At 45.3% G+C, this 27,051-nt stretch overlaps 1 protein-coding gene across 1 annotated transcript in view; it reads right to left on the reverse strand.

Annotated features, from left to right (window-relative positions):
* Positions 1–4,709: 4,709 nt before the first annotated feature.
* The window catches only part of LOC128721253 (uncharacterized), a 52,005-nt gene continuing 29,663 nt past the window's right edge, over positions 4,710–27,051 (reverse strand). The window contains exons 9-19 of the mRNA XM_053814988.1: positions 25,472–25,662; positions 25,152–25,398; positions 24,923–25,083; positions 24,377–24,638; positions 21,068–21,486; positions 20,526–20,699; positions 18,276–18,734; positions 17,966–18,205; positions 16,929–17,232; positions 13,688–13,755; positions 4,710–5,398 (exon numbers count right to left, since the gene is read on the reverse strand). Of these exons, the coding sequence (XP_053670963.1) occupies positions 4,763–5,398; positions 13,688–13,755; positions 16,929–17,232; positions 17,966–18,205; positions 18,276–18,734; positions 20,526–20,699; positions 21,068–21,486; positions 24,377–24,638; positions 24,923–25,083; positions 25,152–25,398; positions 25,472–25,662 (3,161 nt within the window). The 3' untranslated portion in view covers positions 4,710–4,762. The remainder of the gene's footprint in view (positions 5,399–13,687; positions 13,756–16,928; positions 17,233–17,965; positions 18,206–18,275; positions 18,735–20,525; positions 20,700–21,067; positions 21,487–24,376; positions 24,639–24,922; positions 25,084–25,151; positions 25,399–25,471; positions 25,663–27,051) is intronic.

Raw genomic sequence — 27,051 nt, forward strand, 5'->3', positions numbered from 1 at the left:
TACTGTAGTTTATTTCGTTCTAGTGTGGTATGCTAATCGGCATAGAATGCTCACTGACTGGTCGTAAAATGGCGCGGTTTGCATTTTATTTGTCTTTTGTTGGTTTACTTTCTGCTGCGCAACACCGATTGGCTATCAGATTCGTGAGATCTTCGAGCACTGCCATCATGTTCGATCCAATTACCGTTCATCATATTTGACAATGGCCGCGTTTCTTGTGTCTTTCCTACATTCTTTTGCCTCTCTCTCTCATTTTGTCTGTGTTTTTCCTGCATTCCTTTTGCTTTCCTTGTGATACTCTTCATTCTGCAGTTTACTCGGGAAAAACGTTAGAAAGATTTTTCCTCATGGCAGGTTCTCTTGTTTTTTGTTTTTTTGTTTCTTTTCCCGTAACCTACCAATACTGCTCAAACCAAAAAGATGAATGCATGTTAACGGAGCACATTTTGTTTCACACTCATTGAGCGCAGGCTTCGATCCATCCAACGTACTGGCTCGCGGTACTGGACTGATGACGAATATTAGTAGCAATAGAGAGTGTAGGATAGTGTTATGTGGAGAAGTTTATTGTGAGTGTCACTAGTGTTACGTATGAGTTACGCTTCACCGATCTCCGTCCCCGCGATGTACGAAAAAAGAAAGAGCGCTATCTGTGGTAAGTTGTATAGTTGTTTGCCCACTCGCCTGATAATCCAGCCGTGGTCCTGTCCTGACGTGTCATGTTGAACGGAACCACGGATTATCAGCCAACCGACGCTTGTATCGCTCGTGTTTGCTCCGTTTGCTTACTTGTATGGCCAGAAATTTTCGTCGGCTAACATTTGTTTTTAATGAGTAAGTTTTTTGTTTGGTTGTAATAATTTACTTGTAAATATGTTCAATTTAATTATGGTGGGTAAACATTTGTGGTCGTTTTGTTTTCGCTTGAATTCGTGTCGCGTAATGATTCGCCTCGGTCACTAGTACTGCCACTGTACACCGCTTCGAGAAGCTTGCCCGTAGGCTTCGCCATGCTACCGTATGTTTGGCTCCGCCAAAGGATACTCTGTCGCCTGTGCTTCAACGATCTCGGCTAATTTGCTGTTATCTCCTTTTTTTACATCACCTATTACCAGGGCTAGCAGCAAATAATGGCAATAATTCGAATTGTTCCTTCCTATTTGGCTGTTATTTATGCGCTGTCATTATTGTTACTGGTTTGTTATTGCCGTCTCCGGTGTTTACTTATTGTTTTCTTGCTGTCGTCATCCGGATTTAGCTTCACGGTGACTGAATGAATGCACGCTGCATTGGATGCGCTGTTTCCCACAAATGCACTGACTGCAAATGCTACTTCAAAAGTTTCTCTTTTTCGCAATTATTAGTATCGTATTTACAGTCCTATTAAATCGCCTTTCGTCTGCTTGTAGTGGTCGTTCTAACCGTTCTGTTTCCAGCCGTTTGACCTTCTTTCGTCCGCCATTTGTAACTGTGTCTGGAGTTTACCAACGAGTTAAATTCAACCTAGTTCTATTTCGAATCCATTACCCAGTCGTACGTTATACTTGATCTTCCTTAATTTTTTCTGCGTTTCTTACGTTTGCGTCGGTTGGCCATTGCTGCCTACTCTGTGGTTGCTAGTGTTCTGCTACCCATTGATGCCGTAGTAGCTATTTCAAACGCTAGTATGCAATGCGAACATATCGGATTTTATTTCAAAATTTCACCCGGAAGATGCACGACGATTTTTTCTCACTTCTCTTAAGCACAAGATAAAGAATGTTGTCCTGAATTAATGCACCCCAAACCCACTTACTTTCTCCTCCAGATGTTCTCCCCCACGGTGCGAGCCCGTTCCATTGTGTAACAACTAGTAGCGACTGCTTCTGACGGACGCAGAAATGACGAACCGAAAAACCCGATCCACGAGGCGAAGAAGACGAAGAAGACGAGAACGAGAAATTGAACGTCTAGGAGCATTTACTTGCCATGCTGAGAAGTTCGTTCTTACAACAATGAAATAACAACGATGCTGACAGCACGATCAGCAAGACACGTCGCATCGTCCTTCAACACTCGTCATGTTGTGGGTTCTCATATCGCAACCGATCGTTCAGGTTCTTCGCAGCTTCTCCTAGACCGCTCGTGTTTGTCTGTTTGCTTAAATGCAGCTTTTTTTGTTTGATAGCGATAACATTAGGGGTTAAAGATACTTGCACAATCATATGTTTGCAGCTTCTCTCGACCAATCTGCAACACCCGTTTGTGTGGAAAATCGCCGGCCCTTTCCCCACTCTCCAAGACTACTGCTACTCAGGCGAACATTTCCCTTGTTAAGTTAAATATTGTGCTAAAGACGCGCTTATTAGATACATATACGTTACCACCCTCAACTTCACGTGGTGCATTTTATCTACCACCCGGCGGTGGCTATGCACGATGCTTATTTGTTTACAATATTGTTTGCCGTCTCGTGTTCTGCTTTGTGGTAGCGTTTTGTTTCTGTGTTCTTTACATAACACTAATCTACGTTGCGGTTTGATTCGCGCACTGCTTATCGTTTGGATATTTGTTTTATGATTTTGTCTTACGTTCCATGCCCTTACGGTGTCTTTTTTCGTTTTGCTGTAGTGCTATTAGTGTTCTTTTAACGTTTAAATTATCTGCTTGCCGACGCGCCGCGTTACTATTTGTTCGCTTGCTAGACATTCGTGAAACAGCACTTAAAGAGAAGCATGATGTGAAGGGTGGCGCAGTTGTTTGATTTAAGTTAAGTTATTTTTTTAACATTTTTGTGGGTGGTTTTAAATCCCCCGATGCAGGTTAATTTCCGTTTCGGTTCCATTCTATTCATTGCCAATCCATTAGGGAGGGTTCATTTGACGCTAGAATCTCTACCTGTACTCGCCACTTGCAGCACGATATGGTGGTCTCCATCAACAACAGTTTTCGCTTTACTCTGTTTTCCGCTACCTTCACATGGATTTTCGTTTCACCTTTCTTGTGGTATATATGCTGGGGGGATGATATGGGTTACGATAGCTCTAAATGTAAATATCACCTTTTTCATTTACTTAAGATTTGTTTGTCGGTATTCGGTTTTCCTTCCAATCCATAAATTTCACCTTTGCCTTCTAGTCTCGATAGCATCTGTGTTTGTTCGCCTTTGCTCTACTCCTACACCTAAATGCGCATTTTGCTGTACGCGCTCGTACCAACTCAACAATGACAATCTACTTCGACAGCTGTTGCTGTTGCGCGCCCAATAAGTCTCCTTCCGCATGGAACCTGGCGCTTATTGTATGTATGATGCCTAGTAAATGCTTTGCAATTGTTTTCTCTGATCAATACGCAACAAAAAACTCACTTATCCTCAATGATTTGACCTATCTCGCTTGAACTAAACGAGCGTGTGCAACGTTGCGCTGTCTTTTTCTACTGGTTTATAGAGTTTGGAGTGTTGTACACACGTTGCCGCTAGAATGTCAACCAGAATGTTCAGTAAGACGGGAGATCAACGTCACCTCTCACGGGTTTTGCCGTCTTTTACCATTTGATTTTTTTTTTACGTTTTGTGTTTTAGCTAGAGTAACAAATAGAATACTTTTTTGACGAAGAAACGGGTCTTTTTTTGCTTGTTTTGTGTTGTCTTTTGATAACGATTAGCTAAACTTTTATCCTTGCTGCAGCGATGTGCAGGGCGCGCAATACCATTAAGTTTAAGTATATTATTATGTGTACCCTAACTTTCTGTTCTATCCCGCGTCTCTTTCGCACTTGATTATTTGTGATTGTAACATCCGTACGTTAATCCACACTCACACATACATACACACCCGCGTATCGAAGAAAGCACTTACAGCAAGCTAAACTAAGAAAATTCTCCTTAACCCGAACATGAAAGGAATGAAGTCGTTTCTGTTAGGATGGTATGTAAATAGTAACTAAAACGAAACGAATGTGATTTCCATCGGTCCCTTCCACGGAGGCAGCGCTGCAAGCGGTAGCGTCCTTAACTAGGAAAACCCAGGGGTGCAGAGTCTAACGGAGTAAACCGAAGCAACCATTTTCGCGAATACATCTCCCAGCGAACGTTGTGTGCGTAAGTTTTGCAGCGGTACATCTACGGGCTCCCGTTTGTCATCTTGAGCGCCAAAGAAAAGGGCAGCCAACTAATGACAAGAAAACCATAACAAAAACGAAATGGGGTTACCCTTGCGCATGGTTCGGTTAAGACGAACGTGAAAAAGCATCGCAAAGCTTCCGTTCGGCTATCGCCACTAAGTAACACTTCTATGTACACACCCGAGCCGGTTCGCCTCGAGCTCAACAGCTTCTGCTTGCAACGCGGCCTAGCTTGGCCTGGAGCGCGGAATGCCCTGGTTGCCGCACTGTGTGTTTAGTTAATCTCGCTAGCTACGGTTTAAGGGGTGTAAATTTGCTATTACTGCCACCGTGCGAATGCAACGGGTCATCGCAAAGAATCGACTCTGTTTCTCTCTCTCTCTCTCTCTAAGCTAGACGGTGTGGCTGTGCATCCTGACAGGAGGTTGGGTTGCCACCCCCGGGGGCTAGCGTGGAACAACGATAAAGCGGGTGAAAGATGGCGAAAGATCCGATGTGCCTGCACGTGATTGTTTTTTTTTGCGGCTTCCAGCCACATGATCTACTGCAACCGGACGGTGAGCCGGACGCAGAGCCGTACCGTTGGGACACGCGGCTCGGTATGATAGTTACAATTAGGATAATAACCATAACAATAAGCATAATCAAACGCCTGGGGTTATTTACCACCGAGACCGAATTTCATAAATATTAGCTCTTTGCCCTTGGACAGAATGTCTCCACCTGGGGCGGCCATCTCCTGGATCTTGCCCATGATGTTCGGACCGCCGGGCTGCTGCTGACCCGGCTGGCCACCGGGTTGCTGCTGCTGTTGTTGCTGCATGGGCTGTTGTTGTTGCTGCTGCTGCTGCTGTTGCTGCTGCTGACCACCGCCCATACCGAATCCGCCGAATGGGCCGGAAGATTGCTGCTGCATCGGTTGTTGCTGTTGCTGCTGGGCGGCGGGCTTCTTGCCAAACAACCCACCGGTAGCGGCTCCGGCCGCCCCGGACAGCAGGTTGCTGGCGGTGGAGAACACACCCCCGGAGGAGGCGGTCGTCGTCGGGGTCGGCTGTTGCTGCTGCTGCATCATCGGTTGCTGCTGTTGCTGCTGCAGGTGGGACTGTTGCATCATCGGTTGCTGCTGCTGTTGCGGCTGGTTGTTACGCATCTGCTGCTGATTGGACTGCTGCATCGACGTTTGCTGCTGCTGCTGCTGCATTGGCTGCTGCTGCTGCGTCATACCGGTCATGCCGCCGACATTACCACCGATCCCTATCCCTTGACCGATCATCCCGCCTATCCCCGACATCCCCTAGAAAACCGCACCAGCTTCATTAGTATGCAAAATATTGCGACCAAGGAACACTCGCTACTGCTGTGCTCCCCGACCCACACCGGCCCCGCGCAGAGAGAACATAAACGAACAATGTCGACATACACAGTTAGCTGTCCAGTTGGGGAATGGTGGATGGGTGGGTTTTTGGTGGGCGAGAGTGATAGAGAGAGAGAGAGAGAGAGAGAGAGAGAGAAAGAGAGAAAGAGAAGGGGAGCAGGACACTCCGGAGGTCGGATGGCGGGAAAGTGTCTGAGTGGGGGGTGTGTGTGTGTGTGTGTGTGTGTGTGTAATCGGTTCTGTCGTGGGGAGTTGGGTGATGTAATGTGTATGTGTGAGAGTGTGTGAGAGTGGTATTGCTGGTACTCCAGATTCTGCTCGTGGCTTAGCAGCATTACCTGGGACCCGAATCCAAGGTGATCCATAAGCCCGCCGTTAACAGTACCTTGTTTTATCGGCTTCTAGGTAGCGTTGCGAAGACTAGGAAATGAAACGTACGAAAATCGAACAGAATATCTAACGAACAGTAGCAACTAAATCGGTACTGCATCAACAACGCTACGGACTGCACCAACAACACACTAACAAACTCCCTTCGAAGCAAAGAATGCTTCGGGAGGCGATGGAGACGCCCAGTGCTTCTTACACGCTGCCACAGTTAGACCAGGGCATGAACGGCACCAACGTAATTGGCATGGAAAAAGGTCCTCCAACTACTTGGTTCTATCGCCAACGGTATGCAACGGGAACCAGAGAACCAAAAGGGACTAAAACTGGCCAGAAAATGTACAGCCCAAAAGAAACTAGAACGCAACTAGAAAGCAACGAAGGAAAGGAAACAAAATAGCTAAGAACACGAATGCACTTACGGTGAGCGATCCCGAACGACTTACGGTTCGGTCGGCTAACATATTTAAGCGTCTTAATGGCCTGTGAATATACTGACATTCTAGGCGCAACCAGGAATCAAGGAAAACCAGCAAGATATTCCTTTCAATTCTCGAATAGTAAAAACCCGACCGTAGCTGGAGCGGTTTAGGTATGTGTGTAATCAAACTGTTTAACGAGCTGTGATGTAGGAGCGAATTTACAACACAAAAAAATACAACGTATTTAGAGAACGGACAGAGAAACGTAACCGATAACAGTGGAAACAGAAACATCGAAGAAGAGATGAAGAGATGGAGATCGAAAGAGAAATTGAAGCATACAGCTAGGTTCAATTGCATAATGAACGAAACTAGTAACGTAAAATCAAATAAAGTAACAAAACCGCTACTAAGTGCAAAAGCGCAAACTAGTGCCCAATTGCAAATGGGGCGTTGAAACAGTAATAAGAACGAAACTAGTGTCGTGGACTGTTAGGACTGTCTCGATGAACCAACTAAATCTATGTTTGTGAACGGTTTATTTAAAAATACTAATGATCGAACTCAAACATAAAAGGTTGGAAGAATACGTTTTTGTTCTTTTTTCTTGTGTTTTTTCAATACATGGGGAAATTGAATATACAGCGACTCAGAACGATGAAAAGCCGGGAGCTAGAGCGTGGCATGAGAGAGCAGCACAACTACGGATACGAGGAAACAAACGTGTCCTACGTGGATTATGATCGTTTGTATTTGCAAGCCAAGGTAGACGATCGAACTTGTAATGTCATTGCTGTGGTAAGACAAACGTCCGAAGCGCCCGATACGAATCGTATGTGACGGTTAAAACGTTGGCAGTCAGCAACTCGACTTTGTCGTAGGCAGTGGACTTAAATTGCGAAGTACGGACGAGCAGTATTGCATGGTATATCTTAGAAGTCTAAGTTGCAGTCGCCAACAGTTCAGGGTACGTGCTTAGCATACCCTCGTATAAATCGACCCAACCAGGGGGCTCATTTGCATGAAAATTCAATTTAAAACTTTTACAATTGCACTCACTCGAGCTGCATATGTTTCGGACAAGGAGCCGAACGTAAGCCGGTACTTTAAAACGTTTTGTTTGTTCTGTGTCTCAAACAACGTGTCGTTTCACTGCCGGTAATGCAGCGGGCAGAATGTTGAGCCGAATTCACCCCACAGGCAAACCTCGGAAACAGTTTTCTCTCGGATGTGAGCTCATTATAGTAGGGCACGTTGTGCTGAATCTTTGCAAGGCGTAAGATAGGGCTCAGTAGGGATAACACTGCTCTTCGTGGGCTTTGGTAAGTGTCGGTGTAGACGTGTGATGGGTACGAGCCGAAACGAAACCTGTACTGGGAAGGACCACAAGGGTCTCATCGTTTGATTGCCGAGCAAACGCGGAAATAGCATTTTTACAGCACTACATCCAGCACGGGATTTATAATCTACATGGTTGGAGAAGAACTCGTTTTAAGGAAAATTATTCAGAAGCTCTTTACATCTTCAGTTTGATACAATTGCTAGTGTCCGGTGCTAAATATGGTTGCCGGTGTTTAACCGGATTTGTGGTGCTGGTTTCCATGATTGAAGTTTACAGGTCCCCGGATTCTTGCTAATTTTAAAAGTGTGTATTTTAGCGCCTTTACACTGACTAGTTTCTTCGACGTTACAGTCGGAGGAACGTGTTTCACAGGAAAAGAAATAAATAAGAACGACGGGGAGCAATATTATGAGGTAATAATTCTACTAAAATGCATTGAATGTACAAGAATTGTAAGTGCCTAACATGTTATTGAAATAATTACGCTGTTTTAGTGAAAATCAGCTTGCGCAGCGTTTTAAAAGTTTCTGAGATACTATTTTAAAAAAATTGTTAAAAAAATGATTAAAGGCTGCTGTAGAAAACCGTGAATATCTATACTCTAATAAAACAAAGAACTTCTTCAGGAGAAGATGCAAACCATGCAATAGCGAATGAAAATATCTATCATTACAATCCGTTTGAATTAAACGGATTTTGAAATACAAAAGATACTTGTGAAGTTAAAAAAAAACAAGTGAAATAATACCAGGCACAATAACTCTAGAGCAGTTGATCACTGTCTTGCAAAACAGGAAAGTGAGAAACAAGTTGAGAAAAGGATTTTCTAAATCGCTAATAAACCATTTGAGCTCAGGAAAATCGGTTCAAATGCTTATCAACCAAGCAGTTAGGAATGTAAGGTAAACGGTTTAAGAAATTTAAACATTGTTTCAATCCGTCGACAGCGATAGATAAAAATGTGTAAAATGTTAAAAAGTTTATGGGTTGTTAGGTTCCGGTGCGTTTTCTGGAGCTGCTCCCAGTAGCTGCAGATTGTTTCACAAAGAAACCACTCTCGTTTCTCAGTCACTACCTCACGGTTCTATTTAAGGTTGATACTATGTAATGTTTAATTATGTTTGCAATTTACGGCACCGTACTGCGGTTCGGTGCATCTCTATCAGATACCAAAGTTTAATCTTAGGGACCAAAGTCTACCGTCTGCATTTAATTACGCAGGGACCGTCTTACGGAGTTAACGATGACTAAAATCGATAATTAAACTGCAGGCAGCCATCATCTACTGGAATTCTCAACTCACGTACAAATTGTTGACAGGTTTTATCGGCCGCTTAGCTCAACGACCATGGTACTATGGTATTCAAGAGGCAAGCAATCAGAGTTTGTGACATGAAATGATACGGAGCAGACAATGTATGGGTTTAATTTTTCAAATTCAACATCGTGGCTGATGAACCAATAAATAAGATCCTGCGGATGTCAATCTTTTCTAGCGTATCCTTGGGACATGAACCACCTCCCCATCAAATATCCATTATCGCGAACGAAACAGTGAGCTAAAAGACTTCACTTCGTCTTATCGCTCGACAATCGATCTGGGTACTTGCTTCCTGTTCCTTTCCTCGATGGCTGCACCGGCCTTGGGATATCCTGTTTCAAACCGATGCACAGCGAGCGGTAGCTGAAATCTTCTGCCGCTCGCAAAAAAAAAACTGGTCCCAAAAAAGACAATTGTCAATAAAAACTGATGCGAACCCGCCTTCCACGCTTTATTAGACACACCAAGAAACGGCACCGATAACAAGAGAGATGCTGCCGAGGACAATGGTACGCATTTTGCTAGTAGCTGCGAAATGGCAGTGATATCGGTCCCAGATGATACGCATGACAGCTTGACGAATAGTGATGAATTGAGCGAGAGGAATCGCAAACAAATGTTCACTTTCGGGGTTGCCGAGCCGTGCAAAGATACGGCAAGGTCGAGTCTTTTTGCGATGTAGAAATACGACACCGTGTATACAGGGAAGCAGATCCATAAATGGTGGATGGATTTGGAGCGCGGGTGATCTTTCCTTTCGGTAGTACCCTACCGTTGGGTATATATCGTGTTAAAGACGACCTAACAAGAAAAAATCTTTTCTCAGGAAATGAAATAACCCAAGAGCCGAGGCAGTTCTGTTCCATTCGAGCATTAATGGTTTATATCGATGATACCCATCCAGTTCCCAATTCGCCTGGATAGTAAATCGGTTATTGGTTCGATGATGTCTAATGCTTCGTTTATTTGTACGTCAATAGTCCTGACTACACCGAAAACGGGCGTTTTGAAAATATTCTTTTCTTGTGTTCGCGCTCATTTTAGCAAGGAGCACAAAATGGTATTCTATACTTGTTCGCAGTAGTAGAGCTGTGCAAGTTGCAGTATCGTTAGTGTACCTTTACCGTGAAGCTACTTGCGTCACAAGGATACAACGATCTCCGTTCTCGACAAAGGCTCCTTTTCGGTTCGAAACAGAAGAAAACAAAAACGAAAGCACGCGTTTCATGTTGTGCAGTAAAGTGCATGGAGACAGAAATAGATAGAAACAAAAAAAAACAAAACTACCGCCACTAGACAACTGACAACTACGGTACCATCGATTTTACAGCTTTACTACACTACATCAACGCATCGCTACGCGGAAAGGGTGATGATGCACACACAGGACAAAGAATGAAAACAAGAGCAAACCCACACCTGGTACAGCCGAGATACGAGACACACGAACTGACAGCTAGACACCGAAACACACTTACGCGTCCTGTCCCGACCGCTCCGTACAACAACAGGTGAGCTCGTGGGCAGCAGGTGATTCCGCTACGCCATAGCCGGAGTAGAAGCCGCGTATGAAACGGCGGGAAAATCGAGGAAAATCGGGTCATCCAATTGTAGCTTCCGAGAGCACACACCATATCGCCGGTGGACGTTCAACAGTGCACATACGGGCGTGTTAGTGCTACAAACATGCCTTGCACCGGGACTCAAAGGCGCCATGTACCGGCTCCCGGTACTGGGAAGCGTTGAATCCCGTTCGCCAATGGCGACTGCGAGCTTTGACAGCTTTGGGGAGTGGCATACTTGAACCGATTGGCTATGAAGGGCAAAATTTGCAGATGGTGACGATTACGGAGAGCGGATTCGGGAGAGGCCACACGCCGATACGCAATATTACACGAACGAACAGGCACAGCTAACCAGGCAGATGAATAGATAGGAAAATATACATGAATAGGCGGTAGTACGTATATGAGAACAAACGGACAGACAGGCAGACGAGTAGCAGACAGGAAGGACAGATAGATTGACAGAGGCAGGCCAGACAATTAAATGAACAGCATGTTCACGGTTACTACCAGCACATAGACTTCCCTGCCCATGGTACCAACTGCGGTGTCTTCTGTTGTTATTCGGTAGGTGGCGTTTGGGAGAGGCTGTTTTGATCTAGGAAACTTTTGGGGAAGCTGTGTTTCGGTTCCGTTTTCCAATTCCTATTGCTCATGTACGACTGTCGTTCGCCCGATTCGATATGTCCGTTTGGTACTAAACCTGTAGCTTGGCCCCTAGCGTATGACTGTGGCTGTGCTGAAGGCTTTACATGTATGCAATCAAACTTCTGGAACCTCTGGTGCACGCGTTGTGATGTTTGCTTTTGTTTTGCGGAACTGAGCGAATGCATTTCTGTGTGTCTGATTGCAATAGGCATGTCAGGTATTTTATTTCTTTTTATTCGCAATCCTATTTGGAAAGTGGGATTGGTTCTCGCAGTGTAGTTTATGCGATAGAATAAGTTTTCTTCGAACAAAAACATAAATAAAAAAAAAAAACAAAAAACAGTTCTAATGCAAAACAATTTGAAAAAATATTCACACCGAATATTATAAAGAAAAAAAAATATGAAAAAATGCAGCCGCATTGCGGAGAGAAAATCGAGAACAGATCAATCAATCGCACACTAAATAAGTGAGTAAGAAAAATAAATTTACTAGCCGGTCATATTTAAATTATACCGGAAATCTAATATATATATATATGAAGCTTTCAGCGGTGTTGGCAGTGGCGCAGTCTATCCTCTAGTTATTATCCAAACGTCAATAAAACCAAACAATGAAAAAAATAAAAAGGGCAAAACGATCAAACATTCAAAAGCAGAATTTGCAGAACTTGCTCCATGAACGGTAGACCGTCTTCGTTTGATCGGCTCGATCGGTTGTCTGCGATATTCAGCCAAGAGAGTTTCTAGATCTTAAATGTGTTGACACCGATTTTAAACCACACATATCGAAAGTATTCTATTTGAACGAAATATAACATCATGTTCACTAAAATTGCTAGTAGAAATCGAATAGCGTTATCAACTCATATTGAAGCGCTGTGCAAAACAGGCGCGCGAGCAATCGATCATTGTCTGCAGTTTTGTTAAAGAACTCAGTGCTATTTGACGCGCTGCTGCAATTTAACAATCGATGCATTTTACCAATGCGTATAAAAGGCCTGCAACGACCAACAACACAATACGAAACATCTAATGATAAAGTTGACAGACCACTACTACGAGGCAAAACATGGAGAGGAGAAATGCCTTTGGTTGATTAAAACCATTCGATCGCAGTAAACTAATGACAGAGCAGTAACACTGATGATGCAAAAGGAAACGGAAAATAAGAGGAAAAGGAAAATCTGAGCAGACAATACGCATGAGACAGACAGTAATTGAGTCGCTCCAAATAAGACAACGTGAGAGTAATGAGCGTGTATCTTGCTTGCTGATAAAAGCACACGACAACAAAACAAGAACAGTGAGTAGTTCAAACATAAAAGTAATATAGATGTATTCGTTCGCTTGGAGGGGTGGGTAATTTTGTGGCAGTGGGTTAGCAATCAAAGTACAGGTTCGTTTGGGGAACGGCGAATACGACCTGGGTAGTCGTGGTTGAGATTTTAGCATTGGATGATGTTAAAAATCACTAACATAGCAGAACGGAAAGCCGACAGCTAGCTGGTTGGTGAGAAAAGTTTTAAAAGTACACCTGCTTGAATCCAGAAGGGGTAAGATAACATACTTCAACGTTCCAGTTTCGTTCCATCCTCGAAACGAAGCGGCAAGTGCGTGGCGGATTGGTTCTTTTTTAATTAACATTTGAATCACAACTACAACCCAAAAAATTAGAATTTAAAGGAAAAAAGCAACGCTAGTATAACATTAACAACGATAATGAACGGAAACATCAAATAAACAAAACGCAACTAGAATTGGTAAGATAAAAATCGATAAAACCATGTCCTACGTTCCGGTACGGTATTCTCTTGGCATTCGACTGTGCCGGCATATTTTTCCCTCACGTGATGTTACGCCCGGGAGGCTCTAGATGGGATCCTTGCGGTGCGGTGGTGTATGTATTGCAGTTTATCGCATATTTTCTGTGTGAAATTGGAGTTTGTTGGGTGGCCGACAGTGGTATTGTAGGTCGAAAATGAAGTTTGACAATGTTTCTTTTTTTTTCTGGTGGGCGGTTTGGGTGTAGTAGAGGCACAAGCAGCGAATGTTTCTTTTGTTTGTACAGGTCTGCGTCGGTTTAAGTGTGAACAAAAACAAAACGGAACGAGAGCAAGGAACAACCTCGGCTAATTGTGAATTTCGTTTTCGAGCCATTTCCGGGCCCACACAATGGTTGAAAATGTGTGAGCGTCTTAGGCAAATCTACGACTTCTTTAATACCACTAGTAGCGTAAACTTCAAATTCGTAAACCACGGGAGCTCAGAAATTCAGAATTACCGTTAGCGTCGTCCTTCCACCATAAGGTACGTGACAAAGTTTTGCATTTCGTTTCGTTTTTTTTCTTCTTCTTATTTTGGTTTGGTTTTTGTTCTGTGAAAACTAGCACTTGGATCCCTTTGCATCGGTCAGTGCCTACTTTGGAATCGCAAGAGACTCGTCTGAGGTGGGTTCGGTTCGCTTGGTCTCGATTACTGTACTTTTTTTTTATTCGTAATGGCTTGACTCTTGAGTAGTTACCTGCGTTTGGTGACCCATGGCAGGGTGACCCATGTTGTCTAATAATGTAGGGGAAGAAGGGCGAGCATCTAATAACGAACAACATAAAAACTTGACATTTATCACGGCAGAGCAGAGAATTCTTAAAACGATAAATGGACACATGACACTTGGCTTAAACGGCATTCCAGCGTATGTACCGCCTGGGTGCGTGGGACTTCGCACACTTATACGGGTATGTGTTCATGCAACAATGAGCCCGTGCTAACGCATTCTGGGAGCGTTGCGGCGGGACATGGAAGGATATGGTGCATCAACACGCCAGTAGGGATATAAACAACCAAATGTATTGCTACAATTTGAGGAGATCTAAATCACGCGTTGAATCCGTTTAAGCCAACTGTTCCGGGGGTTAGATTAGTTGTTTAGTAGTGAAGCTAGAGATTTGGAAACAGGAAATAAGTATTGTAAACGAAGGTAAGGGCAAAACAAGGCATGTGTGAAACGGTTCAAAAAATTGAAGAACTATCGAGAAGGGTGTAATGAAAAAGGGTTAATAGACTGAACTGCATGGAATAGAAACGGTGGAAATTGTGAAAACTTCCTGGGTACATATCAAAAGGTAACAACGAATATGTGAGTGTATGTGAGAAGCGATACAATGGAATATTGAAGGAATAGAGACTATATGATGGTTGCTAACAAAGTTGTTATCGACAAACATTAAAAGGTGTAGCTTCTTCGCTTTATACGAAACAAAACAACAAAAAAGTAATACAATCCGGACATACAGATGCGAAATGGAGGTTAGTAAGGCCAGTAGTATTGAGAAATAAGCCAAAAAGAGATATGAAAACGTGGACAGATAATGACAAACTTGTAGCTAGCAAATTAGAGGGAGAGGAGATTGTTTTTGAAATGGTGCGTACACTGAACATTTAAAGCTTTTATTTTTATGTTTATCAATTAGATTTAGTTCTTGGGTTGATTTTGGTTTGTTTCAACAGTTTGCTGAAGTTTACATTGCATCGTTTAAAGCAGTGCATATTTGTAGCCTACACTTAAGGGCTACATCTTTCTGCGCGTTATGTTGAACATCCCGATTGAAATGCAAATTTTCCAAGCGTCGTAAGCGACAGCGATACAGGTTTTCAGTCAAACCAGGCAAATTATTTTCTACAAGACCTCTTGTTAACGTTCTGGAAGAAGGCGTTTTTATTCTTTAGCAAAATTCGACTACTTTTCTTGCTCTTCGTACGACATTACGCGATGGAGAAAAAAATACAAAAAACACACCTGAAAAGCGGAAACTATGGAAATGGAAGTAAATCAAGCAATCATGTGCTAACCAGGTTCCAACCCTTTTCAGTGGAGTGGGTGATGTGCATTAGGCGCAGTAGTGTAGTTAGTAAGTAAAAGGGACATTGAAAACGTCACTTGTATGCTTTATGCTATTTGCGTTAAATTTGCTAGCCGCACGAGATGCATTAGGCTTTTGCTTGCCAAAATTTTCGAAAAGCGCTTCAATAAAGCTGGCAAATATTTTCACCATTTAATTCGCCTTTGCGCCAATGCATGAGATTTTCATTCAATTAATTTTTTAGTGATTCTGATTCGCGGCGGGCTTGAAATAAATGGATGAGCTCAGTTTTAAGCCGATTATCACGCTATTACCTTTATAGAATACGGGAAACCGGGAAACGGTGGGAAAATTCACTGTAATCGTAATGTTCACGTTCGAGCTATGCTTCGGACGCTTCGTCTAACGAACGATTTCAGGGGTTGGTTCCAGACGTGAGCATATGTGATCAAAACAATCGCATGATGCAAAGTGCTCTATGTTTAAACATAATGTTGTGAAATAAATAAAAAAGGTATTCGTAAGAAAAACGCGTTTGAAAGCGAATCGAATGGTCAATGAAAACAGTTTGAACTAAAGAACGAAATCAAACGAGCTAACGAACGAAAAATAACATTTTTAAAACGAACTGTCCCACATTGACGTGGACCACACTTGACTACGGAACTGGCACTGGTGAGCAATATTCTGTGAGTGATCTGTGGCGTTGCCATTTGCTGCGGTTTGTTACATGGGAGTTTTGAATTGTAAAAAACTGAAAATGTTCAGTGTTTCTAATGCAATTTTCCTTAAAACCTTCATACTGATTCCACATTGTAATTTTGTTTTTTTCCTTTCTGTGACGCTCTTTGGGTGGTGATTGTGATTAGAAAGTGAACGGAAGATGTAGCGACTTTAGGGTTGTTAGTTGGACACGATGAGTAGTGACATGGGGTAGCGAAATAATGACCCGATGTTTGTCGCCATCGGCCCCAGGACTCAGTGTGCCCGAGGCACGGTTAGCCTTGTTGGCCATACCAAATGGTATGCTCACCGCCGAAAACAGGCGAGTGTACGTGTATGTATGTGTACGTATGCATGTGTATGTATCGCTTTCTTAGGAACCACCAAAGCGTTAAAAAAAATAAACAAACTATACCACAAGGAGAGCAGCAGGAGGCAGTATCAGGTATGATTGATACGTATGACAAAGGAACAAAATAAAGGCTGCGAACGGAATGGCTACTAGCGAGCCGAGATAATCGTTACGGAAGAAATGGACGTAGAGATACTTGTATGGGCTGTGATCGTAGCTGGGGAAGAGTGGGGTGGGGAATAGGATGTTTGATAAAACTCCAAAATTGAAACTAAGCTATAAAGAAAATAGGTATGGCCAACGTGTTTCGCAACAGTCGACAAGTGTGATAAGATAACTAGTAGGTTTGGTGGGTGTAACAAAAAAAAAACACGCGTTATGCCTGAGTGACATCGTACAACTCAAGAAAAGGATATGAATGAACTAACTAAGAAAAAACGGTAGAAAAGAGATATAAATGGCATAAGAAAAATAAATAAGCAGTTGGATAACAGAAACAAAAAGGGTACAATAGCGAAACTTTTCAACGGAAAGAGTAGTATGGAAGTGAAGTGAGAGATTTGAAAATGCAGGTCTAAGGTTAAAGGAAGTTAAGTAAAATAAAAAGATCGAAAGATGGATAAAGAGAACAAGAGAAAGATAAAAGATTTGCAGTAGAAGAGATAGCAAAAAGTAGAAAAACGCGAATCGTGGCAAAGTGGTAAAGTGGAAGAAAATAGAACACAGAAGAAGAACCAGGGCAAGGAGTAAACCGAAGGAAACGGAAGGTGAAGAGACTCTCAAACACTACCGAAAACGGGTGGCGAGAACTAGCTAGCGGAACATACCTTTCCGTTGCGGACCCCGTTGGCCCATGCCACCCATGCCGCCCATCATGGCATCCCGCGGTGGCGGCGGCGGGCCGCGAGCCCCCGGTCCGATCCCTCGACCGCGGTTGTTGCCACTGTTGAGCGTGCGCTGGGCGAGGTTGTTGCCGGCCGGGCCCTGCTGGCTGTACTGGTCCGGTGCTTCCGTGAGGAAGTTGGACGGCACCAGCCCGCGCACGCCGTCCAGCTCGCCCATGTAGAAGCCGTCCTCGTCCATGTCACCATACACGAGTATGACGGCGCCGGTTTGGAAACTCAGTTCCACCTGCAGTGAGGGGGGAGTCGGAAAGAAATCGGGGTAGAGCCACATAAGTCAATTACGAATGCCACTACGGGTATGAATTGGTTTTCTGATCGGTGGATTGTTGGGTCTGATCGCGCGACGATCGAGCGTGGCTGTGTTCAGATGATTTTCGTTGAGGTTTGGTGAGTTTGTTTCGCACGGATTTTTAGTTTTGAGTGTCGCATTTGGAATGACTTTGCACGCGTTTGGCTCGGCTAACCCCAGTTTTCTGTTTCGAAAGCACGAGAAGATGTCACGGACTCTCGCGCTAGTCGCGGAATCTAACGGCAGGCTCGCTAGGCTGGTGACTCGTTAGCATCGCTAGGTGTAACGTTGTACTAAAATCGTGATAGAAGTGTCCGAAAGCGGGCATGCAGCATGCAGCGATTGGATAATGAAACGGGATATAAAATCCTTAACGCATGAACAAGAAACAGTACAGACACGGATGGAGACGTGTGGGCCTCCACAATCGCGTTACATACGCCTGCAGGATCATACGCGTTCTTATTTTGCGCCAAAACACGCCAAGCCGGACGCGAGGAGCTGTTGGATAAAATGTATATGGTCTTCGTTCGCGGAACAGTCATGTGTGTGTGTGTGTGTTCGAGAGTCCACTACTGGTTGTTAGTTACAATAGAAAAGGTCCAAGAATGTCTCCAGCGATTGTTGGACATGGATGATGAAAGAAGTATGGGTTAGTCTAGGGCCTCACCTCGGCGTCCACGTTCGGGCTCAGCTCCTGTGGGTCGTAATCGTACAGGGCGAACATTCGTCTTACTGGCATGTTGGCGTAGATGTCTCCCCAACGGTCGCGGCTTATGCCACGTACGGACGGACCAACACCGCCCTGGGCGCCGTCCTCCACCTCCTGGACCATGTTGTGCGGGACGAAACCTTGACGTCCGCGCAGCTCACCCCAGTAGAAACCGTCTGGATCCTTCTCACCGTACACCTGCAGGACCATCGGAACCAACGCTACTTCAGTCTCTGTCTTCAGTTCACAAACACGCTCGTCAGCCTACCTTGATTGTATCACCCTCGTTGAAAGGCAGCTCCTCTTCGCAGGCGTCCGGGTTTGGGCTCATCGTGGCCGGATCGTAGTCAAACAGGGCGTTGAAGTAACGCGGTTTCTTGGACGCCCCGCTTAGGTGTGGCGGATATGGTTGCATGTTCTGCGGCGTCATTTGCTGTCCCGTTCCTACGCCACCCTGAGCCATCCGTTGTTGTTGCGCCTGCTGTTGCTGTTGCTGCTGTTGGGCTTGGGTTGGCATCGGCTGGTTCGGGTTCATGCCAGGACGCTGCTGGTTCTGGTTGCGATTCATGCCGGGTTGTTGTTGCTGCTGTTGCTGTTGCTGCTGCTGCTGCTGCCCGGTCATGCCTGGTTGCGATTGTCCCGGATTACCGTAGTACTGCTGGTTTGGTCCTTGTGGGTTCTGCTGTCGCCCGGCGGCGTTGCCGGCCATACCTTGATTGCGGTAACCCTACAGATATTCCCACGTTTATCCGTGACAAAGCACCACAGTATCGTACGCGTACGTGCGTGTGTAAGGAAACGACAAATTAAACGACAAATTTTGTTAGAGTCTACCGTTCGAGCACACAATCCGGAAATTAGAACAGTGGAGATGAATGTATTTTACGGCTTAGTACTGAGCATATATCTCAACGATTCACAACATCAACTGCCGTGATTTGCAAGCATGTACACACAAAAAACAATCGACTGAATAATTACAATTACCGAGGAACCAACGAACAAAACCAGCCTACAAAAGAGGAGGTCAACCGAGGAGCAAATAGCATCAGCGTGACAGAGGTACACCACAAAATCGCCGAGGAGCTTGATAAATGTACAAAACGAGCAAGTACGTTTACGGTACAGGAAGTAGAAACTAAGCGGCAAAACCAATTGCTTCGGCGCGTGGAACATACTGGGGCTACGTGTTTGCAGGCTCTACATTGCGTCGAAGGAATGAGCTTCCACCTTCGGGACCGATCGGGATCGCAAGCAGGCGACGAACAAGGGTTACGCATGGATTCTTTGACCAATGATTGGTGCATTAGGTACGTCTTCCTCTGTTATGGGATGGATTTGTTGTACGATCATTATTTACAAACGGCCGGACCCCTTCAAGAATCCATTGAAGCCACTAGCTACGGTGAGTGTCGACGTTACAGGTGGATTTTTACTGTGAACCAGTTTGGTAGGTTGTTGGGGGGCAATCAACTAGCCGGCAAGACCAGGAACGACTAAGTGTGCGATTTTTTATCCTTGTGGAATGTGTACAACGTCTCAGGGTGTAAAAGATGAATTGCCAGTGTAGAATCGAATCGCACGTGACACGGGAAACGTGATGAAATATGGTGAAATGTCAAATATGGTGACAATCTAAACGTCAAATGGCTCCTCTGCCTAAGCTGTTTACACACCAAACTACTTAGCCATGCGTTAGCGGGTTGGTATCAAACAGCAACGCCGAACTCATCGTTGAGAGAGAAAGAGAAAGAGAGAGATAGAGAGAGAAAGACAGAGTGCGATGCAAAAGTTGATGACGAATTGAGGGGGCCATATTAGATTTTTTCAAAGGAATTGTCTTCGTTGCAGGGCAGCATGATGTATATACAGGTGCGAGGTTTTACTGTACGAAGGCACAAAACATGGATACACAATACGCACACAGTCAAACAGTTTAGAAGAAAACAGGATATGATGCATGACGCCATTTACGAGATTGCGTAAGAAGGAGTAAAAGCTGTTTCTTGGCAGTGTGTAAGAGAGACAGATAGATAAGAAAGTAGCATTTGGTGGTCAAGCAACAGCACATTCAGCCAGAAGCAAGACGCTCTGAACGAATGCATAAGGATAAGGCATCAGTCCGGGATCAGTCCGAGGATATGTTCCCAACGTACTATGCCATCGTGCTACCACTAGCATGTACAGAAAGATTGGACTCCCTCGAAAGGTACTGACGTGGCACTGAGAGGGCATCTTGCAGAAACAGATGTACAGAAACCTGACAATCAAAGCAAAGGTCCGTGCTTATAGGTGCACAAAAGGATATATATATATAGAGAGAGAGAGAAAGTCAGACGGACAGAATGAAAGGGAAGAGAGAGAGACAGAGAAAGAGAGTGAGTATGTGTGTATGTGTGTGAGAGAGAGAGAGAGAGAGCGAGAGACATAGAGATTTTACAGCATTGTGATAGACAAAGATACTGAGACAGTGAAGACATTTGGTAGTAGAGAGGCTGCGTGTAGTATTTGCTCTAACCTGTTGCTGCTGCGGCGGCCCGTGAGAGCCGCTGCGGCGACGGCTACTTCCGCCGCCGCTGCTGGCACCATCTTGGTATTCGCTATCGTCGCTAACATACGTATCGCCGGTCGCATCTTTCGTGATTTCGATCGCCGGTATGCTGCTGCTGTTCGAGTCACGCTGCGACCGTTCCTGTGTGTACGCGTTATGTTGGTTCAATTTTGCGGTGCTCTATGTGGTTTGGGGATTATCGGTGTGCAAATGGGAGGGTTGTGTTTAATCCGATAGAATTAATGTTGGTATCTTCGTTCGATAAAAAACCGAATACTGAGCGAACAACGTTAGTGGGGGAAACGTATGCAACGTATGCAAAAGAGACGTTCGAACGTTTGTCGGCAGACGGAAAATTGAGACTCTAAAAGTGACACTTGGTGTCATGTTGAAGGGTCCTTTTATCCTCTTCTACTATCAGTTTGCGATGATACACCTCCGCCTGAACATTAGACCGCGAAAGTAACAATATCCCCTAGACCCAAACTCCCTTGGCACTTGACACTCACCTGCTGGTGCATCGATCCCGGGTAGATCTCCTTATCGCTGAGGTTCTCGTCGTGATCGATGACCTGGTTGGGATTCATCTGCTGCATCTGATTGTTCATGCCACCCATCACCTGGTTGTTCATCATTCGCTGGTTGCGCATATGGCCACCCGGTTGCGGCTGCATCGCACTCCCCGGATTCCGATTCCTAGCGGCGGCACGCACTTGGTCTTGATTGTGTTGCGGTTGTTGATGATGATGTTGTTGTTGTTGTAGTTGTTGTTGTTGGTGAAGTTGTTGTTGTTGTTGTTGTAGTTGTTGTTGTTGTTGATGATGTTGTTGTGGTGGTGTCGATAAAAGGGGTGGTGGTTGTTGTTGATGTAGTGATGATGATGAATAGTTTAGTCCATTTTCAGTATTTGGTTCAGGGTATCCGAAGCCAATAATTTTGAAATTTTGCAAAAATCATCGAACACGTGACACACGTGGAAGCGACACACAAGGTAGATTTTGTTTTTTTTGTTTTGTTTTGATATTTGGTATTTGGTTTTGGCAAGTTGGTGGTTCAGTGGTTTGGTTTGGTTCGTGGTGGTATAGGAGTTTTTTTTTTCAATAGCAAAGAACATTTTGGTATCGATGAAACGATGAACGTCATTCATTCCGACGACGTCGTCGTTTCGGTTTGGTTCAAGGGTGGCAAAAGGACGAGAGAGGGTTTATGGTGGTCGTGAGAAGCGGTCGGGAAAGGAAAATGATTTCAGGATTACCAGGAGGTAGGGTGCGGACGAAATTTCATGGATGGGAACAGAGAGAGGAAGCGCGAGAAGGGGAAAGAAAATAAACGAAACAAACGAATTTCTGTAAATTAAGGTATGCAATTGAACGGCAACATCGTTTATACAGATTCACCATCATCGCCGAAAACGTGGCTTTACAGAGTACATTTAACAGTGACTACAGCTAGCTCATGCTTTCTTGGTCGTACTGAAAGCAACGAAAAGACATAGACCAAACTTTTTTACGTACACATTCGAGCGGAAGATCCAGCTCCGACATGGCTTTGTTATGTTGGAAAGTGATCGGGATGTTGGCGATAAGACGAGTGCATCGACAACCATATATATATATATGTTACTGGAAATCACACATGACAATTGGGCCAACTACTCTACATTCATCTACGATAGTAAAAGTAATTATTCTCAGTGCAAATATGTAGTTCGAAAACGTTGAACTCACTACGCACTGTGCTTGCGTCCAACCACCGGCAAAGTTCTAGACCACATCTTCGAAAATACAGCTAGCGGCCGTGGGAGTAACCCGCGACAGAACTCACTGTATGCTTGTCGTGACATCGTCAATACTACCAATGGGGGCTCGTGTTTAACGCGCCGAAGAATCAACCTCACACCCCTTGTTTTTTGCAACCAGTTTTGCAACGGTTAAGCTATGGCCATGCGAATGAGTCATGGCTGCAACCTTCATCAAGCAACGTACATTCGCGAAGCTCAAGACCACTACACTCATACACAATGTGGCGTCGTTATCATATTTTGCAAAGCCGCCGGTACGTGAGATCATCATGGTTCACCCCATGGCGCCAATGTAAATTCATGTTTCCATCAAATATATAAAAAATGTTTTATTTACACAACCTCACTACTTCGACACAATTGTTACTTTACACGAGGCACCTTTTGTTAGCGCTGCTTCAAAACCTACTAGCTCAAATGTGTCATATTCAATTATGACAAAATTAGTACCTCGGAAATCAATCGAAATTTACCAGCGCTAGTTGAACAACAATTCAAATTTCTACTGTTATGCTTTTCTTAAAGAAATTTTGCACTTTGTAATTCGAGCTTTCGCTACACTAAAACAGTCCCTAAATTTGAAATACGTTGGAGCGAAGTTTTCTGCTTTACCAAAACAAATTAGCAATCTCTAACACGAACTTTCACCATGTTGTTAAAAAACCCTAACTTTGAACTGTTCTTGGGCAAAGCTGACTTGAGTATGAGAAGTTAACACGTTTGTTTCGCTTTGTATGCGTATGCTTTCTGACGCAACTTGACAATGGCTAACGGTACCAACAGACGACAGCAAAATGGAGCCCAACAGATGGAGCTTTATATTGCAATTTACGCGGTTTCAAGTTTCGTTAACGGGGCGAGCGTCGAATCCATCATCACTTGATTAGAATAAGCGAGAATGTTTCTATTGCTAATTTTCAATATCATATTTCAATAAACATTTAACAATGAATAGTTCTGTTTTAAAAATAATCCCCGAATGTTAAATCGCAAAAGACAAAATTTAACTACTTTAACCTCGCATGCTTGAAACTTCTTAACCACAAGCAACCAAGGTTGCTTAAGTTGATAACGCCAACGGCTTAAATCGTACGATTTCGCGTAAACAGGCGCATGCGCTCTGACAACGCGCCTGTTCTCTCGTAATCAGGCGATAGCCACAAAATTTGTGTACAAATTTTTTCAACGGTATGGTAAAAGGTAATGGCGTCTCGGTTCTCCTCAATATAATTTTCTTTTGGTTACAGTGAAATTTGCATTTCTCGTGAAAAGCATTCCCTTTTCGTGTCTATGCTTGTTTCTGTGCACCAAGAGCGTGGTTTTGGAAATGTCTCCTTAGCACCGATAAGCGAAAGGAAATTCGATTGATACCGAACGATGACTTGGCTGAGGTGTTTTTCCAGGATCTGTATCAACAATTGCACAAGGAAGGGAGTTTCATTGAGAGAGGTCAGTACGGATGGATGCAAATGTGGGCGGATATTTACAATGGCGAGCGGATCGAGTTGGTTTTGGAACGCATGATTTTTACGCTAGCCGGTGACGACGATGATGATAATGACGGTGATTCAAGGGAGTAGAGCGGGATTCGGGAACAGCACATATAGCACACGCATCATAAGAGTGAGGACCGTGTCGGTGAGGGCGAACACCCGCGAAAGCTAGAGCCTCAGAAGTAATGAACGCACGTTTCCCTGGGATTCGCCTTCATTTAGGACTACGGGGCATTTAGCGGTCTCGGGTGGCACGCCTGGAACGAAGCTCTCACCCCCGGGACGGTGCTTAGCAAAAAGGATGGTGCTACAAAACCGTGTACTATCGAGCAAAACAACACACATTCCACGTCACGCACACGTATACTAAACCTGTAGGTGGCCCCGACCTCGGACCCCGGCCAGAGACCGAGGCCAGGGGCCAACAAAAGAATGGCTAGCATAAAAAAAAAACAAACAAACAAAAGAAAACGGAAAAGCAAAACAACCAAAGAACACCCCCAGATCGGTGGTGGCATATTTACTTGGTATCATCGTCGGCGTGCTATCAGCCGACTGCGAATCGCGCGATTTCGTCCGCACAGTAACGGCCCGCGGGTTCAGGCCCACCAGCTTGCCAATGTCGATGAGCGCATGGTCTCCAGTTGGGGAGTCGACGTCGGTCACCTTCTTGCCATCGGCGTACACGGCATAACCGGTGACGGGTCCGGATGAAGGCGGACGCGTCACCGGCTGCCACGTTACGAGCAGCGTACCGTCCTGTGGTCCGGCCTCGACTTGGATCTCCTGAGCCCAAGTATAGTGTGCGTTGGAATTGACAGCGAGAGATAAAGTGTGTGTGTGTGAGAGAGAGAGAGAGAGAGGCAGAAAGAGAGAGAGAGAGAGAGAGAGAAAGAGCAAGAAATCGAAAGAGAGAAAGAAAGAGTATAGCCGGAAAAGTCGGCAAAGTGGCATGGTGTGATGAAATCGGAAAAACCGGGGAGAGAGAGAGAGAGAGAGAGAGAGAGAGTGAGGTGGTCAATGCAATGGCTACGGTGTGGCGGGTGAATGTGGCAAGCAAGCGGGGCTACCTGCGGTGGATCCGGAAGTCCTTTAGCGAGGGTGCGGAAATCGGTATACGCTCCCGGAGCCTCCTCAGGTGGAGGTCCAGTCGGAGGAACCTGCTGTTGTCCTGGAGCTCGTAGATGCTTGGCACGTACCGTCACACGGTACTGGGTGCTTGGAGCCAGACCTGTGCGAGTGATACAAAATGAGCGGACATTCCACCACGTAAAAACACACGAAATGCCTCGAACCTACCAGTGATCGTGTGCCGATATACGCCGGGCTTAACCGTTCGCACCTCGACGTTGTTGACGCAAACGACGTGCTGGTGGTTGGAGTTCGCCGGTAACCACGAGATGACCGCACTCGAGCACGTGATGTGCGTCGCCCTAACGGCGGATGGCCCGAGGTGAGCCGTATCGCGACCTATAATCATCGTACAGGCTGCATCCCTCGACGTACGACGATGCTGCGTCACACTGCGCACGCTGATTCGGTGTGGCTGTGAAAATCAGAAGCAAAAATGCCAATGAGCCGACGGTTGGTATGGCCGCATTGCTGGATCCGCTACGTACCCGGTTGGAGTCGACTCCTTCGACAAGAGCGCGTGTACGTTCAGTCGCCTTCACCGTCACCTTGAGAACGCCGTCCACGTAGACGTGGTAACTCTCAATTTGGTTGCACATCGGCGGGTCCGGTTGTGACCAACCGATCAGGACGCTCTTGTTCAGCTGCCGCTCCAGGGTCAGGTGCTTCGGTGCAGGAACTAACACGGAGAACATTAGTTCGGCGCCGGTTGCCGGTTGGCCGTCTGCGCGATAGGGAGAGGTTCGAGTCCGGACACCACGGGAAAGGACAGAGACCGAGGACGACAGTGGAGTACGCATTCTCCCTTTCTCTCGCGACAACACAAATGGCGTCGAGTACGCACAGTTACATACACACATACACTCAAACAGATACAGATACATAAAAAGAGAAGGCTGACACACATACAGAGAGTGAGACAGAAGACAGAACGATAGGACAGAGATGGTCTAACACTCAGGCACGTTGTGTAAGAAATGTTCCCGTTGAAGGTGTCCCTTTTAGAGCCTGGGGTCTGGCCGTGCGTGTATATTTTCCGGATGATATTGATGCCACATTTACGGCGTGTGTTTCATTGTGAACCAAATCCGAACCATCCGAGCTTGGCTTGATTTAAATGTGTACCCGTGAAAGGCATGTAAGGAGAACTAATATCTCGCGATGGCGTCCTAGTGCCATTAGTTTGAAATATCGCGCATCGTAACCGCGAATCGTGGGACGAATTTGCCCGTCACACCCGAAACGATTACCCGTTCTGGTCCTCAATTTTCCACCCATCGGATGCTGGGTGGTGAAAAGAAAAATTGAAATTCATTTGAAAACCGAGAACACCCCGTTCAGACGAAGCGTAATGGGACACCTCGCACCGGATGGCGGGCGACATGAGAAATGGGTCTCTTCCGCTTGGGCTCTTCCTCAGCCGTTAGGGCATCTTCCCTTCGACACAGGCCAACGCGATTGTCTCGTGATTTGTGTGGCGTCCGCCTTGAGGATGTTTTCTTAGCTCGATGGTTTTAATATAAGATTTATGGCACGCGCTTTTAGCGCATACGCGATCAAAAAAAAACATATCACGCTCGAAGGAACGCTTCGTAAGTCACACTCGCCACTAGGACGAGCTTGCTTCCCGTGCCGCCGGAATAGTCGGGCCGCGGGCGTAACATATTGTTCCCGCAAGATAACGAGCAAAACGCAGCGCTGGTTCCGTGGTGGGTTTCCACCCGGTAGGTTCCGGGAATTGCAAGACGATGCCATTACTCAAGCACGCACACTTGCACACACTCCCGACTCCGGGGCCGAGTGGAACTGACAGGAAACATGCACTGACAACTAGCACGCGATCTAACGCGCCACGCCCGGATTGCGGAGTGAATTGCAAAAAAAGAAAGAAAACAGAAGAAGAGAATACCATGGGGCAAAAAAAAACTCGCCCAAGGTGGTACGATGGAGGCGCCCGGTACCCGACACAGTGACTGGGCGCCTCCACCAGCTCGCTCCGGAAAGAAGCGTGGTGACGTAACGCAAACGCTTTATGCTTTTGAAGGGTTGTGTGAGTGCAAAAATTCCA

This window comes from Anopheles nili, chromosome 2 (assembly GCF_943737925.1).
Source record: "Anopheles nili chromosome 2, idAnoNiliSN_F5_01, whole genome shotgun sequence".
Classification (NCBI taxonomy): Eukaryota; Metazoa; Arthropoda; class Insecta; order Diptera; family Culicidae; genus Anopheles; species Anopheles nili.